The following is a 16888-nucleotide window of genomic DNA, read 5'->3' as shown; positions in this document are numbered from 1 at the left end:
TGTAAAACGGGATTGTGGAGAGGAAAAGGGAGGGTGAGTGACTCAGAACAGCACATGCCATGTACCCTGTCCAGGTTACCAGTAAATAATGACTAAGACTATAATTAGAGTCAATGTTACCTTAGCTTTTAAAGCCCACATTAAGTTCTCCTAAGTAGTTTGTACTTTAAAGCTCTGAGATAGGATCCAAAATGTGAACAGATTTAAATTCAGACTAAACAACCCCAAATCAGAATATAAATTCAAGGGATCTTATCACACACACACAAAATCCTTCCATTCATTTTCTAGTTCATACCACTTTTACTTCTTTTTGTTTTTGCAAAAAGCAGTAGTTAGAATTAAGAGTTAGTTGGAGAAGACCATTTTTTCCCTCACAGACATCCTTAAAATCTGTAAAACTACTTATTGGTGGTTGGATAAAGTAATTTCATCAGTTTAACTGTACCACCTAAAAACATAATTGCTAAATGAAAAGCGCTGTTTTTACTGTTAATTAGTTAGCTAGGCTAAGTGAGAGAGAGACATCATCAATGACAACTGAATCTGACCTTTTTAAACATAAGTTTGCATTAAACTCTAGAGTTGGAACAGCAGAGCTTTTTTAAACAAGAATTTCCTGCAAAACAACACAATAGTTTATTCTCATTACCAATTTTGTCTCTTCTTTTAACTCTTAATTTCTTTTTCTTGTGTTATTCCAGTGCCTAAGCCCTCCAGCGCACTGCTTAATTAAAGCAGGGACAGCATGCATTCTTATGTTTTTTTCTGATTTTAACAGAAAGGCTTCTAAAGTTTTACCATTAAATACGATTGCTCACTCTAGATTTTTGGCATATTCCCTTTATTAGGTTAAAAAAATTTCAGATCCCCTTTAGTCCAAGTTTACTAAAAGGCCTTTTGTTGTTGTTGTTGTTAATTATGAAATGTATCGAATGTTTTTAATGTCATCTATTGAAACAATCACATACTTTTTTCTCCCTTTAATCTTTCAAGTGTTGAGAATTACACTAATACACACACACACTACAAAATTCTATTCATTTGTTTTTCATTCAGGATATTTTCATTTGTGTTCACTAAGACAGTAATTTCCCTTAAAATTTTTTTTTTGGTACTGTCCGAGTCCAGTTTTGCTATCAGTCATAAAATGAATTGCTTAAAGCAGTTTTCTTTTTTTTTCCCCAAAATAAGGGAATAATCTATCCTGTGAAGGCATGGTAAAACTTTCCTGTAAACTTTCTAGGTCTTTTGGTAGGGAAAAAAAGGGGAAAGGAGGATTTTTGATTAGTAATTCAATTTCTTTAATAAGTTATTTAGAACTTCTTGAGTTAAAATTTTGTCATTTTCACATTTTATCTAATATCGCATTTTAGACTGTTGTCTTAGTTGTCCATAGCATTTTCTTTTGAGTCAGTGTAACACAGTTGTTTTGGATCAATCTTGCTAGATGTCTACTTAGTTTACTACTTTTATAATTTGTTATCTTAAGAACTAGCATTTGGATTTGTTCATCTTTGAGAGTTTTTCTTTCTTTTTTTTCTTTTTTTGGCAGAGCCACATGTCTTGCAGGATCTAAGTTCCCCCACTCAGGATCGAACCCAGGCCCTTGGCAGCAAAAGCACGGAGTCCTAACCACTGGACTGCCAGGGAATTCCCATGATACTGTTTGGTTTTTATTTTATTAATTTCTTCTCTTGGTTTCCTTCCTTCACTTTCCTTAGACTGACTGTGCTGTTCTTTTCATCTCTTCAGCTGGTAGCTTAATTTTTTCAAACCTATTCTTTCATACTTGTTTTTTTTTCCTCCTAGTCTCAGACCATTCCAAGGGACATGGGATGGAGTGACTAAATGCACTCAGCTTGTGCCCCACTGATGGGCTTCCCTCCGCGCTACTTTTTAGAGGATGGGGTTGGGGGTGTGGGTGAGTCTGAATTAGATTACGAGGCCCCCATACGGGGTACCTCACAACAGCCATTGAAATACTTATTGTTTTTAAGGTTACAAGTTTACCTCTATCCTCTTAACTGCATCCTATTTGAATCCTAAAACTTTTGTAATTTCCAGTATGATCTCCTTTTTAATTCATTAATTATTAAAGAGGACATTTTAAAGCTTCCACACTTTTTAAAGATGTCTTTTAATTCTTGATTTCTAATTCAATTCCACTGTGGTCATACAATGCCATCTACTGAAATAATCATAGTTTTTTTTTTCCCTTTAATCTGTTAATGTGGAGAATTACACTCATACACACACACCTCACAAGAATTTTATTAATGCTTTCAAATGTACTGAGATTGCCTTCACGTTGTAGTACATGATCAACTTTTATAAATGCTCCATTTATAGTGGATAAGAAAGTACATGCAGCATTTGCTGGATGAATACTTTCATATATATATATAAATAATACTTTTACACACATATATATATATATATATGTCAAATAGATCAAGCCTGTTGATTTTGTCCATATCTTGCATAATTTTACTAGTTTCTTCTTTGCTCGACCCAGCAGTTTTTAAAATAAAAGTATAACAAAATCTCCCACCAAAATTGTGACATGTCAAATATTCATCAGAATTTCATCAGTTTTCGATTTATATATTTCAAGACTATATTGTTAGAGTCAAAGGTCATGAATATTATTTCTTCTTGGTGAACTGTTCCTTTGTAAAATTATGTAGTGGGCCTTTTAATCCTTTAACAGTCTCCCCCACCACAACCCAATAAAATTCTATTTTGTCTGATAGTAAAATTACAGTAGAATTTTCTTTGGCTAATAATATTGGGGTATATTTTTTCTATTCCTGTAAGTTTCAACCTTCCCATGTGATTTTGCTTCAGGTGTGCCTCTTCCAAGTATTTTATAGTTAAATGTTTTCTATCTCATTTGATACTGTTTATCTTTTTGTAGGTTAGCTTAATCTGTGAATATTTATTGCAATAAATTATGTATTTGGACATATTTTGAACTCTAGAGCCAGACTATCTGGCTCAAATCCTGGCTTCACCAATTACTGTCGTGTGTGACCTTGGTCAATGTTTTTGCGCCTTAACCTCACGTATAAAATGAGGGTACTAGCAGTACCTCAGAGAGATATTAGCATAGAATGAAAAATATTATAAATGTAAAGTGCTCAGAATAGTATCTAACACACATAGTAAGTGCTATAACAATGCTGACTAGTTTTATGATTATTTTTACATGTTTTCAGTTTACCATACTTTTTCTTTGCTCTACCTTTCCTACTTTCATTTAGAATGATAAAGGTTTATAAATTATCTTTTGTTCTGCTTGTTTGGAAGTTATAAATAATATTTCTATCCAGTAGTAATTACTGTTTGTAATATTTACTGTTTATTTTTCAAAAAACATGTTTCATTACAACATTTTCTAATAAAGACTTAAGGTATACAGAACCTCTATCCTCGTCCTAAACATGGGACTTCGTATACTTTATTCCTTGAACACTTAACAAATCACCTCCTCCTCAACTTATTTTTGACACGTCTTTTTTTTTTGGTAAACAGGTAATGGCTAACAAATTTACTGACATATTTTATCCATTTGTGTGTCCACCATTTTTTCACATATATCTTCCTTCTGTGTTCTTTAATACAGTTTTAAGTGTGGATCTGTGAGACATAAATTTTCTTAGTCTTTGTACATATGCAAATGCCTTTATCTTGACCTCCCTCTTGAGTATTAGTTTTAATTGTACATAACATTCTTAGTTGACAGTTATTTCTCCTCAGCTTTTGGAAGATGTTACTCCATTATCTTCTGTCCTCTATTGTAGCCAAGGTATATTTGCTATTCCTTTATGAGCAATCTATTTTCTCTGGTAGCCTATAAAATTTTTTTGGTTTTGGTATTACTGTTTCCTTAAGAAGTATCTAGATGTAGATTTATTATTTATCCTGCTTGCCTGTCTTTAATTTGGAAATTCTCTTTATATACTCCTTCTTCATCATTTACTTCATTCTCTTTTAGCTCAGCTGTGTCTTTTAGACATTATTCATCAGTGATTTGTGTTTGGAGCAAAGGGAATATGGCAAGGTGAGGAATTATTGTGCCACATTAATTATATGTCATCAGCATCAATTTTGCCCATAGTTTTCTAAGCATTTCTAAGAAATCAACTCTTTTTTTTTTTTTTTTTTTTGGTACGCGGGCCTCTCACTGTTGTGGCCTATCCCGTTGCGGAGCACAGCTCCGGACACGCAGGCTGACTCTCAACCACTGCGCCACCAGGGAAGCCCCTCTTTGTTTTCTTTTGTTTTTGATTTTTTTTTTGGCCGCCCCATGTGGCTTGCAGGGTCTTAGTTGCCGGACCAGAGATTGAACCTGGGCCCCCTGCAGTGGAAGCGTGGAGTCCTAACCACTGGATCTTCCCTAAAAACCAACACTTGAAAACCAAAGTTACAGCATGCTGACTAGTATTTTTTTAACCATCTCTTCCACTAAACCTCTCACAATCCTACCACTGATTATACAGAAGCAAAGGGGTAATAGAGGAATGGCTAACACTTTTCAGAGACTGGACTGGAATATAGTCTCTCTGAGGTCTTTGTAGATCCCATATGCCAATCCTGTCCCAAACTTCTAACATATAATCAGTATACATACAGCATATACATGTTTTATAAGATAAAATTCTACCCATTGAACCTTGTTTTTCTGCTGACTTCCACTGTAAGTTGAGTGATTCCATCTATCTTATTGACAAACTCTCCTATGCAATCTCCATAGGACAGAACTAGTGAAGTAGAAGAAATTTATATCACCAATGAGTAGACAAGTTAAAGCTTGTATGGATAGTTATCATTTAACACCTGAATGCACATACTTAATGACCATATCAAAGACTATTCATTTAAAGCATGCACAAGACTTTTCTTTAAGGCCAGAGGGAAAAACCTCAAGGCATTTTTATTTCTACTGCATAACTTCCAAAAACTATATCTATAGCTCATCAACAAGTAATTAGACTCCAGCTGTGCTTGCTTTGTCTCAGACAATTTTTATAGGATTCCTTTTTGGATATAATAGATAATGAAAAAAGGAGATTAAATTACGATTTCAAATTTCATACTAAATACAAAAGGCTTCGTTTATTTTGATCTCAGATTATCTAATTTGTCCAAGCAGATGCAAACGGCTCCAAGTTTATCACTGCAATTAGGTCTGCCTTGATCAAATTCATGGCTTCTGGTCCCAGATATCCTTCTGTTTCTACTTGTGATCTTGAGCTCTTTTCTCTTAGTGTCAATTTTCTAAGTCACAGAATTTTTTTCTCTTTCAAACTCTTAAATCAGTTTCTCAAGCTGCAATTTACACATAATGAAATGCACCCATTTTGAGTTTTGACAGGTGCATATACCTGGGTAACCACTAAAATCAAGATACAGAACATTTCTACTACCCTGCTTCCCAAAGCTCCCTGTGCTTTTTGGCAGGCATGCAGTCAGTCCACCCTGGCCCCTGGTGATCAATGACCTTTTCACATTCTTGACTGGTTTTGCCTGCTTTACAATTTCAAATAAATGCAGTTACATAGTACCTACTCTTCCTATTTGAACTCTTCCACGTAACATAACTTTTGGAGATTTATCCACGTTATTGCATATATTAGTAGTTGGTTCCTCTCTGTTGCTAAGTAGAATTCCACTGTTTGAACATACCATAATTTGTTTATTTGGTCACCAAAAGATGGGCATTTGGGTTGTTTCCATTTTTTGGCTACCATGAATAAAACTGCTGTGAACATTTGTGTAGAAGTCATTTAGTGAAAATTTGCTTTTATTTCTCTCAGAATACTACCATATAGAATCTCTTACAGAATTATGTTCAAACAACAAAACATATCGCAGTCTTAAAAAACCAAATTTACTTCATATAAGTGAAAGGCCCGCTATTTATTCATTCTGAGGTAATATTCTCTTAAAAAAACAAATAAAGCTCACTATATAAAGAACTGCCACTTCTATATATTGTATAAGAATACAATTACCATATAACATGCATTCAATGTTCTTCCCTCCATGGTTTGGAGGTGTTACTAAGGAGACCTAAGACATAATCTAAATGTTGTAAAATATGAAGGTATAAACAAAGCAGGAAATATGACATCATTTTTAGAAAAGCTAATGTTTTAAATGCACTCATTTAAAGAAATTATTCAAATTTGCCTTTTAGCTTCACAGCTGTAAGTACTTAAAAGACAAATGTGTTTTTTGAGAGCTAGAACTATGGAAGCATAGTATCAATCTATGGAGCTGAGAGAGTCTACGAGTGGGGATTCAACAACCAACACCAGTCTTTAACTTCTTTTGAAGCAGTGACTGAAAACAACTGGGGTGACTTAACTTTATGGCTTTGATTCTCCAAAGGTGCTCCGTTGGATCAAGTCATCAATCTGGTGTCACCCTTTCATCTTAACGAAACACTATAAACTGTGCTTAAGAGGACCTGGTTTTAGTTTCAAGTAGGGTTCAGGTCTCACTCAGCCTGACAGATTTATCAGGACTGATTCTACCTATAACTCAGAAAGGACAGAAAAATCAGCAGAAGTACCCAAATACAGCATAAGAGAGGTAAAGGGAAAAGAAAAATCTATGGAAATTCAGAGGAAGGGGAGATTATTTCCATTCAGAGGTACTGAGGAGCAACCTCAAAATGGAGGCAACTCAATGGCAGATGCCCTCGAATGGCAGAACTGGGACATGGGATGACGTCTAATAAATAACCTGGCACTACTAGTGACACACTTAAAATCGTGGACTGAAATCAAGTTTCGAAAGGCTGGGGTCTAAGTACACTGTGGTGTCTAGGATTTGATCCTAGAGCAGAGAAAGGACATTAGATAAACTGGTGAAGTACAGATAATATTTAGAGTTTAGTTAACTGTAATGCACCGAGGCTGGTTTCTTGGTTTTGACAGATGTACCACAGTAACAGTACGTTAACATTAGGGGAAACTGGGTGACTGTATCCAGAAACTCATCTGTATTATCTTCTGTGAATCTAAAATTATCACAAAACTAGAAATTTATTTTTAAAAAATAGGGGGAAAAAAGGCAGGTAAAATAAAGCAAGCTGACAAAGATGACTGAGGAGACCTGTACAGCTGCAAAGAGACTTAAGGAGTCAAAGGAAAAACAAGACACTGAGCAGTAAAATCTTGTACTATTATCAGAACATTGACCAATTACTCCTCTTTTTCTCAAATAGCACAATCAAACAATAATAATAATTCCAGTTCTGGGAATCTATTCAAAGAAACAACCCCTAATAAAGCTTTCACTTTATATATAAAGATGTTCACAGAATTTTTTAATAATAAAAAAATGAGAATCATCTAAATAGAATAATAGTTATATAAACCTATTATTAGACCTTTCTCCATATTCCTCCTAAGTCTCCCTAACAAACTTCTCTATCTTTTATGCCACACTTCCTTGTCGCTGCTTCTAGATAGTTGATTTGTATCACAACTATACATGACACCTATTTAAATCACACCCTGCAGAGTACTTTAATATTTGTTTCATGGTCTAGATTATGAGATCCTTGAGAGCAGAAACTAAGTTATATTCACATCAGAATCCTTAGCACATAGCAGTTAGTAAATAAATTTTGCAGAAATGAAATGTTAAATTATATAGGAGTCACACTTGGATGAGTCTAGTCTCACAGAGGACAAACCCACATTTTTGGAAGGTCTATACACTAAGCAGAAGCTGCATATATCAGAAGGCCTAAGTAAGCCACAGGTAGCCCCAGGGGTAGCAGATTTCCTATCAGAGGATACAGAGGTAGCTCTAATATTCTGACAATGTCGATAAATAGAAGGGCTACTTTCATGGAGGGAGTATTAACAATATGATAGAGATTGTGGTAACACTAACATTGTGTATGGGTAAGAATACGAGCTCTGAAGTGATATGGCCCTAGGTCTGAGGCTTAGCTCTGCCTTAATTTCCTCATCCATATCATGAGATGACAGTAAATCTCCCTTATAAACTTGTGATGAGGGTTAAATGAGATGATGCATATAAAAGCTTGGCATAGTGCCAAGCACAAAGTAAATATTCAATAAAAGTTAATTTTTATTATTATTGCCTCTTAAACTTCTGGCCTCTACTTATATCAGTTGATTCAGATGTGAAGGAAAGAAATAACCCAAAGGAATCTGGCCAGCATCTGTAAGAACTCTGAAGTTCTGGAATGACAATTTCACATCTGGAGGCATAGTTAATATATTCGTCACTTTTTATTATTGGCAACTGGAACTTGGAGAAGAAAAATAAATATTAAAAATCCAGACAAGATTTAAGAATGGAATTTAGATTTTAGTTGAAAGTATAGGTTTAGAGTAAGAATTGAAGATGGAAGAAATATGGGACCTGGGAAGAAAATGCTTGCCCAAAGAGTAACTAATCCAAGTTACCACTGTGTTGAAGGTCCAGTGTTTTGTATCAGTGCAACACATGAGTAGTAACAGTAACAGAATAATAATATGGCAATGATAGTTGCAGCCGTAGCTAATGCTTACACAGTACTATGTGGCAGGTACTGTTCTAAATGCATTACTACATACGTTAACTCATTTAACCTATTAATTCTTAGACGGAAGCATTTAGGCTTAAGGATCCAACAGGTCTGAAGTTAAATCTACCCCACCATTAATGGCCAGAGAACCTTGGACAAGTTACTTCCCTTCTCTGGGCTTTAGTTTCCTCATAACTAACTGGGAGTGGGAACACCTAACCCACAGGGATAATGTGAGGATGATCTGCGATTAAATAATAAATTACCTGTCACAGTGCCTGATATATAGCTGATACCTGGTAGCTATAGCTTTACACTGCTATCAATATTGTAATTATTATTAAATCTTATGACCAAAAACATCATTCTGAAGGCATGCAGAATAGTTTTGAAAGGGGAAACTTTTTTCTTCCTTCCTCATTCCTCTTCACCTTTTCAAAAACTGGTAAGCATCCTATATTATTATTAAGCTTTTTCTCAGAATAAACTACACATGAATAAAAAGTAGAATATTATAAAGATAAAAAGACCCTTAGACTAGCTTTAAAGATTTTTCCCTCTAGGAACAATAGTGGTGAAAATTCTATAGTTCCTTAAAGTAAATAGTAGTGAAAAGAATGAAAATGGCATATGGCTGGGGGAATCTTCCAAAGAAACTACTCCACACAACCATCCCCTTTTCTCTTCTCTGCCTTTTAAGGTTACGGTAACATGATAGAAAATCTGAGACTCACACCATCTGTTCAGGCAGTTCTATCACTGCTCATTTCTCTCGTTAAATAATCAGAACACTTTCCACTTCCCAAACACTGCTACCATAAAGAGCAGTTAAAGCACAATGAAAGAAGACTTTTCTAGCCAGAGATGTAGTGGTTAGAAATGCAGAGTTCTTTTGAGGTCTGACATGGGATCATGTCAGTGAGAAGAAAGAAATCCTTCTAAGAAAGCCTTAGAAGAAAAATTAAGACTAACATGATTATAAATACAAGCTTCAGAAATTACTTTTCTTAGAACAAAGGTGACATTCTCATATGAGTTCTCTAAGAATAGGTGTGACAGTTTAATATTGAGATAATTATATAGGTTCTGATCCGTAAATTCCTTGTAAGACTAAGAAGAGAAATACTACTGCTACAGAGAGTATTAATAATAGCAGCTTATAATTACTTAGCACTCAGGACATGCTTAATTATCTTCAAAACCCTTTTTGTGTATTGACTCACTTAGTTCTTAAAACCATTCTATGTAGGAATTTCTATTATTGTTCCCATTTTACATTTGAGGAAACTTAGGTACAGATAATATAGCTGATAAAACGGAGAGCTGGGATTCAAAAGCAAGCAGACTGGCTCCATGCCTTTAATTTCTATGCTACACTATCTCCTAGTTTAAAAAAAAGCCTCTAAATTATGTGTTAAATTTGGCATCTTTATCATATTTGAATAAACAAACTATAGCTAAATGTCAAAAACACTTAGCCCCCTATTCACCTAGCCATAGTGAGAGTGTCAATTACAAATTCATTAACTTACTAATTTCTGTCTTATAATCTGAGCTTACTCAGCATGAAGGTGTTTGTTGTCATAAAGCAAAATAATTTTTTATAATAAATGAGTTTCGGGAATATGCTCCAGGATCAGGGTCAATTGGGATACTTTATTACTTTGAGAAAAAGGTTTGGATTACTCTCAAACCTCCAGAACCAGTTTAACCTTACACGGAGACTCCCTGCCTTCAAACAGATTCAGTGATCTCAGTAGGGTATGTCTAAGTGCCCAGGAGAAACCAGTCCAAGTTTGGAATTATTCTTCTATGCTATGTAGAACATTCCCCAATGCTCCCAATGGCTCAAATTTATTCAATGATAGGAGCCCCAATCTCAGCTAGTTGGTGAGGGAAATTTATGCTACTGGTCATATAACAACCATAAGAATGACAACAACGATAGCAATCACATTAGCAATCATAATATTAATAATATTAAATAATAATAACAATGGTAACCACCACTTACTGATAATAAGTGCTAAGCATTCCGCTAAGTGCCTCAAACTGTCAGGTGTATTACAGAGGCAGTAGGGGGTAGTGATTAAAAGTATGAACTCTAGAGACAGGCTGCTGTCTGACTTATTCGCTGTGATGTTGAACAAACGACTCAAATTCTCAGTGCCTCATACACTATCTGTGGTTGTTATGAGGATTAGATGTGTTAATACGTGAAAAATGTTCATAGTAGTGCCTGATACACAGTAGTACTACTCAAATTTAATGGATGAGGAGATTAATGTTCAGAAAAGCTAAAGGTCACAATTAGGGTGAAGCTGAGGCTTCCCGGGTCTGCCTGATTCCAGAGCCCTTCTCTGGGTTCTCTTTCGCATTCGTTCTCTCTCTCTCAGAACTGTGAACAGGCCAACTGCATCATAAAGGGCACTCAGTTACTCTAACTTCATTTTTGTCTTTCGTCATCAAGGAGTTTGACTATGGCAGTATTAAAAAAAATGTTCAAAATGCCAATCTAACATATTGCAGTCCATCAATTAATTCAGAATTGAGACACTCTCCCCCTGCAATTTTCTATCTGAATCATGTGTCTTAAGATTATAATTGGCAGTGTCTTTCCTTTCTTGGTAGCACATAAAATAATGGTACATCTTACAATGCGTATCACCTTACATTTGACAAAATATGGTAGCTGTTAAGCCCGATCACTATCCTTTAAGGATTAGCCCTCAGTCTATGTGTTAAAGGCACATTCCAGAGCTTGCCCAGCATTCATGACCTCAGCTCCAGCCAATCCCAATCTCCTCACTTAAACTTCACGTGACCTTAACAATCTCCTTCTTACTGACCCTTACCCATTCTCATCAAATTATCAAGCTCCTACAGCTCTAAGAGCCAATCAGTTTTTTGGCTCAGGCTCTGGGCCTGATTTTTCTGTTCCTTATTTTGGCTTTCCCTTTCTGATGACTCAAGGGCTTCCAATCACAATGACTCTATGGACTGACAAACCCAGGGGCACTTCCTCCTCAGGGACTGTCCTTATAGGCAGTCCTCACTTCTCAAGCATAACTGGGCTCTCTGGGAAAGCTGAGAAAGTATAAGCTAACAGTGAGACTTGACAGTCTTTTTTCCCCCCCATTTTCAGTTACTTCCTTATTTCTACCTTCTGCAGTTATTACTACAGCCCCTTTTGTAAGTACTTATCTGATTCATACTTAAATTTTTTTCCTGTTTTGGCCTGAGTGCCTCCATTCCACATATAGTCAGTCTCTTCATAGAAGAAAAAAATGTCAAGTTTTACATCATCTTTTCCCTGGAAAGATAGTTCCAAGCTGTCTTCTACCTAGGGAGAAGATGAACATCTTCACAGACTGAAACAAAGGAAGTACATTTCTTAAAATTAAAAAAACAAAAGATTCTTATGTTTTATACAGAGAGAGAGTATAGGTTTCAAGATACTGTTTTTCAAGTTGGAGCACTTCTGAAATTGGGATGCATCAGTAGCACACCATTGTTTGATTTCTTTTTCTTTTTTTAACATCTTTATTGGAGTATAATTGCATACATTGTTGTGTTAGTTGCTGCTATATAATAAAGTGAATCAGCTATACGTATACATATATCCCCATATCCCCTCATTCTTAAGTCTCCCTCTCACCCTCCCTATCCCACCCCTTTAGGTGGACACAAAACACTGAACTGATCTCCCTGTGCTATGTGGCTGCTTCCCACTAGCTATCTATTTTACATTTGGTAGTGTATGTATGTCCATGCCACTCTCGCACTTCGTCCCAGCTTACCCTTCCCCCTCCCCATGTCCTCAAGTCCATTCTCTACGTCTGTGTCTTTATTCCTGTCCTGCCCCTAGGTTCTTCAGAACCTTTTTAATTTTTTTAAGATTCCATATATATATGTTAACATATGGTATTTGTTTTTCTCTTTCTGACTTACTTCACTCTGTATGACAGACCCTAGGTCCAACCACCTCACCACAAATAACTCAATTTCATTTCTTTTTATGGCTGAGTAATATTCCATTGTATATATGTGTCACATCTTCTTTATCCATTCATCTGTCAATGGACACTTAGGTTGCAAAAATATGGAACGCTTCACGAATTTGCATGTCATCCTTGCACAGGGCCATGCTAATCTTCTCTGTATCATTCCAATTTTAGTATATGTGCTGCCGAAGCGAGCACTGATTTCTTAATTAAATGCACATAAAATAATGTTGCTTTTTACAACTGATGACAACTCAGAGTAAATGACTTATAGTAGTTAAATGGTCACTCGGCAAAACATCCTGTTCCTGAGCCCCTTTCTGACTAAAGAAGGAAAGTAATCAAAGAATAATTATTCCCTTTAATAACCAAGTAAAACTATCAGGAAGTAAGTCTCTCATCACAATCAATAAATGAGTACTTATGTAACTGTGGCATAGAAACCCATATATCAATACATTATATACATGAAAAAAAGAAAAAAGAAGTTAAAAAGTACAAAGAATTGTGAGAGCATTTCCCTAAGAAACTTATCCTACAAATAATCATGTTCCCATTGGACTTGGTGCATCTGTCTGTGGCAGCACTAATCACTTAATTGTTTATGAATTTGTTTTCTCCCAATTAGACAGTGGACTCCTCAAGGATAAAGACTGTACCTTATTCATCTTTGTGTCCTGGGTGCAGAGCTCAGTGCCAGGCAGAGACTGAGTGTTAAGGAAACAATTGCTGAATGACTAGAGTTCTATTGCTTTGCCTTTCACCTCAGGAAGATATTTTATTAAATTTTAAAATAAACTAGAATGATTATGATGAGAGAAGTAATTTTCCAGGAACTAAACATACTTCTACTTGCTTTCCAGGTCAACACCTCTCTGGGAACAACCAAATTAAGAGTAAGGTCATTGTCGGGATCATAGGCTTAGGGCATAGGAATCAAATTGTCTAAAAGGAGATTTCATCTAAGCCACAATGACCTATTCCTAGTTGACCTGTGAGAAAACGGCTATGGCCGAGGACATGTGAAATAAACAAGAAACCCAAGTACTGTTTGAAATGATTCCATATTTTTTTTAAGCTTTTTTTCTTTTAAGGGGACCATTTTTTAAAGTCTTTACTGAATTTGTTACAACATTGCTTCTGTTTTGTGTTTTGGTTTTTTTTGGCCGAGAGGCATGTGGGATCTTAGCTCCCCGACCAGGGATAAAACCCACACCACCTGCATTAGAAGGCAAAGTCTTAGCCACCAGACCACCAGGGAAGTCCCTGTATTTCTAATTCTTAGCAATCAATGGAATGTTTCAAGTTGATAATAATATGATGCCTACGTGAACATAAAATTAAATGACTCACGAGAAAAAACATAACTTCAGGTAGGGTAGATGAGATTCTTACTTATTAATCATATATTAATTAATTATGTTATATTATTGCCTAATATAATGGCAATAAATTCTTCTGCAAGAGTCCAAGCTCCTTTTTGCCTTCTCATGGTCAGTAGAAAGCCAGATTTTCTAGTTTTCCTTAAATAGTGCGGAAGTCACAAGTGGTAATAGTCTTCTGCTGAACTCATCCTGGTCGATAATGAGTGATAAAATGCTACATACAGTGCTTTTAAACATCTGTGACTTGCTTAATATAAACTTTACTTTTGAGACATGTTACTAATGAAGTAAATCAGATTTTTATTACTGACCTTCCCAAATTTGTGTTTGAGTGGGAGTCCTGCATCTTGAAATGCTGAAATAATATCAGATTTGTAATCTTGTATAAAAATTCCTAGGTCAACATCTTTACTATAAGGAATAATGCCGCACTGCCGATACCATCCTAAAAAAAAAGGAATGAGAAAACTTTTTTAAAAACTTAAGTTTGGAAAACTTAGTCATTATTATAATGGATAGTCTTTGTAACAGTGTATTTTATTTCACAGGATTAGACTTAGTGTGCTTTACCAAAATTGAAAAAAAATTAGATCCCAACTTAATATCTGTGATTACAGCAGCCACTTGTTGAAGAACATTTCTTTTATTCCTTCCTTCCTTCATTTTTACTGGTTTGAGCACTCAGCAGCCTCAAAAACTTTCATGATGTACTGTAATTTCTGAATAAACTATTAGCTTTAATAATATTAACTGGGCCATCCATTTAAAACATTAAGCTACTTTTTAAAATGTTTAATCATAAATCTCTTATGATGAAGGTTGCTTTTAAGATATGCTAAAAAATATAATTTAATTCTTTTGCTTAAGCTATATCCCTTTCCTGAGCAGTAATCTGTAGAACTTAACAGCTCTGAACAGCTCATGTCTGATGGATCACATAAAAAAGAAGAGCAGTACCAGCCTCAATTTTCAGCATACTGTCAAAAGATATTCCTACATATTTACTATGTATCTACTTCTAAATTGGGTGCTATAATAATGTTCTAAAAACGCAAAATTTATACCTTAATATTACTAAGGGCTCTGAGTTTCTCTTATTATCCTTCTAATCCTTCCATTCAAAGTATTCAAAAAGTAAATAAATGTGTATGATTATCTTTGAGAAATACTGTTTGGAATTCTAAACTTTAACTTCATTTTAACATAGATCTTTAGAAGCCTAGCATGGGATCTCATCTCTAGTTTAAGAAAAATCTACAATCCACATCTATCAAAGAATCATGAACTACTAAAAATGGAAGACTCCTTAAGTATCATCTAATCCAACTCCCTCATTTTATAAATGCCCTTAAATTAAGAAAACCATGGGGCTAAGAACTCAAAAGATATCATGATAAATGATTATGAAATATTTTTGATGACAGTCTATAAAACAATCTTACTCCAGAAAGTTAAACCTTAAAGCATGTATCACATAAATGAGATGTACTCTTTTATTGGGGGGTGGGGGTTACTCTAGCTGGAAGCTCCTTGACAGGAAGAACCATGGGAATTTTCCTCAAAGCCTAATTGACAGGATAACCATACATCCCTGTTTACACCTGTTGTACCAACATAATTACTAATGGCACTCCTTTCACTCTCAAAAAGTCTCTTGAATTGGACAATAAATTATATGGTAACCCTATAAAAGCAGGAACAAAATTTATTTTTGTACAAATATAGTTATAATTAAGATAGAACAAATACAGATATAATCAACTACAGTTATAAACAAGAGGGAATAAAAACAAAAAAATGTTAAATTCTAAATAATTCTAAAATCCAAAGGAGTTTGAGCTAATGCACAATAGAAAGAGATCCAGAAATCTTTCTTGGATTCTACATTTCCCCATCTCAGAATGAACAGAATGTGGTAAGACAGTGATGTCCAATCATGATCTGGAAAAGATTCGTGGAAGACCTTATGACATTCCCTTTCCTCTTAGAAACTTTTGGTGCAATGCAAGTTATTTGTATTGTGTGTAAGTAAAGAAACAGAATACAGTTTTTTTTTTTTAAGGTAATAACAACCTTTGGGATAGAAATAATAAAATGCTTATCTAAAGATTATCTGAGAATCACATGTAGTCTATATGTTCTGATATAAATTTTATACAAATTACTTGTAATTTTGGGACACACAACATGGCCTTAATTCTGTTTTATGCTTCTGAAGTTATTTCTTTAAAAAAATCAATAAATCCTTGCTCCATGCACTATGTTTATTCTTTCTATAAATATGATGCTTCGAATACCACTGATGTCTTGTCATCTCAAGCAGTCATCCCTAGAGCCAAAGAGGATGAAATGTCAAAAAGACAAATGTAAAGTAACAAGAATTTTACCTAGACAAGTTCCACTGCTCAGCCAGAACCGTACTCCCAATTTCTTTAATGTTTTGGCTGCTAGTTGCATCAATTCCTTTGCACTCTTCCGAAAGGCCATAGCTTCCACAGTGTTATCATCAAGGTATTGCTACAGATATAATAAATAGTCAGCTATAATAGCCATTTCTAAGTTGCCAGAAATATTTCTGTGACATCCAAATTAAACTTGAAAATTAACCCCATATTATATATTTCTTGATTATAAAAATCAAGTTTCAGAATTCCTTGTTAGTCACACATTAAAATAAGACTATAAGAGTGGATTCTAGGAGAGACAAGTTAAAGGGGAAGGACTATACCCAGGATTCTCAAAGGATGAGATTTATACCTTTACCAACTCCCTCTTCTACATCACAATTTAGCAGATTGGGTAGTTAGGGGAAAAGAAGGTTAATTAAGAGAGCTACAGGCATATCTGAAGCACAAGGCCTTCAGTGATGTTTTCATCATTCACTGGTGCAAATGGTCTTTAGGACAGAACAGTATAGTACAAAGAATGTGGGATTTTTG

The 16888-nt window shown here is 35.0% G+C and overlaps 1 protein-coding gene and 2 non-coding genes across 7 annotated transcripts in view; all 3 read right to left on the bottom strand.

Moving 5' to 3' along the window:
• FKTN (fukutin) overlaps positions 1-16888 on the bottom strand; it is an 88795-nt gene that overhangs the window by 24182 nt on the left and 47725 nt on the right. For all 5 annotated transcript variants that reach the window (XM_022600134.2, XM_089913491.1, XM_089913493.1 and 2 more), the window contains 3 exons: positions 16337-16466; positions 14261-14394; positions 11776-11903 (listed from right to left, as the gene is read on the bottom strand). In XM_022600134.2, coding sequence (XP_022455842.2) covers positions 11776-11903; positions 14261-14394; positions 16337-16466 — 392 coding nt within the window. The remainder of the gene's footprint in view (positions 1-11775; positions 11904-14260; positions 14395-16336; positions 16467-16888) is intronic.
• On the bottom strand, positions 1755-1891 carry LOC149749014 (Nuclear RNase P). Its single transcript, XR_016393697.1, has one exon.
• Positions 12657-12762, bottom strand: LOC115803849 (U6 spliceosomal RNA). The gene has a single exon (XR_004024644.1). It is a non-coding gene; the product is annotated as a U6 spliceosomal RNA (small nuclear RNA).

This window comes from Delphinapterus leucas, chromosome 6, assembly GCF_059928025.1.
Source record: "Delphinapterus leucas isolate spDelLeu-1000000601 "Yukka" chromosome 6, BTC_Dleu_Yukka2, whole genome shotgun sequence".
In the NCBI taxonomy this organism is placed as follows: domain Eukaryota; kingdom Metazoa; phylum Chordata; class Mammalia; order Artiodactyla; family Monodontidae; genus Delphinapterus; species Delphinapterus leucas.
The sequence above is the reverse complement of the archived record's forward strand: the minus strand, read 5'-3'. Positions and strand labels throughout refer to the sequence as shown.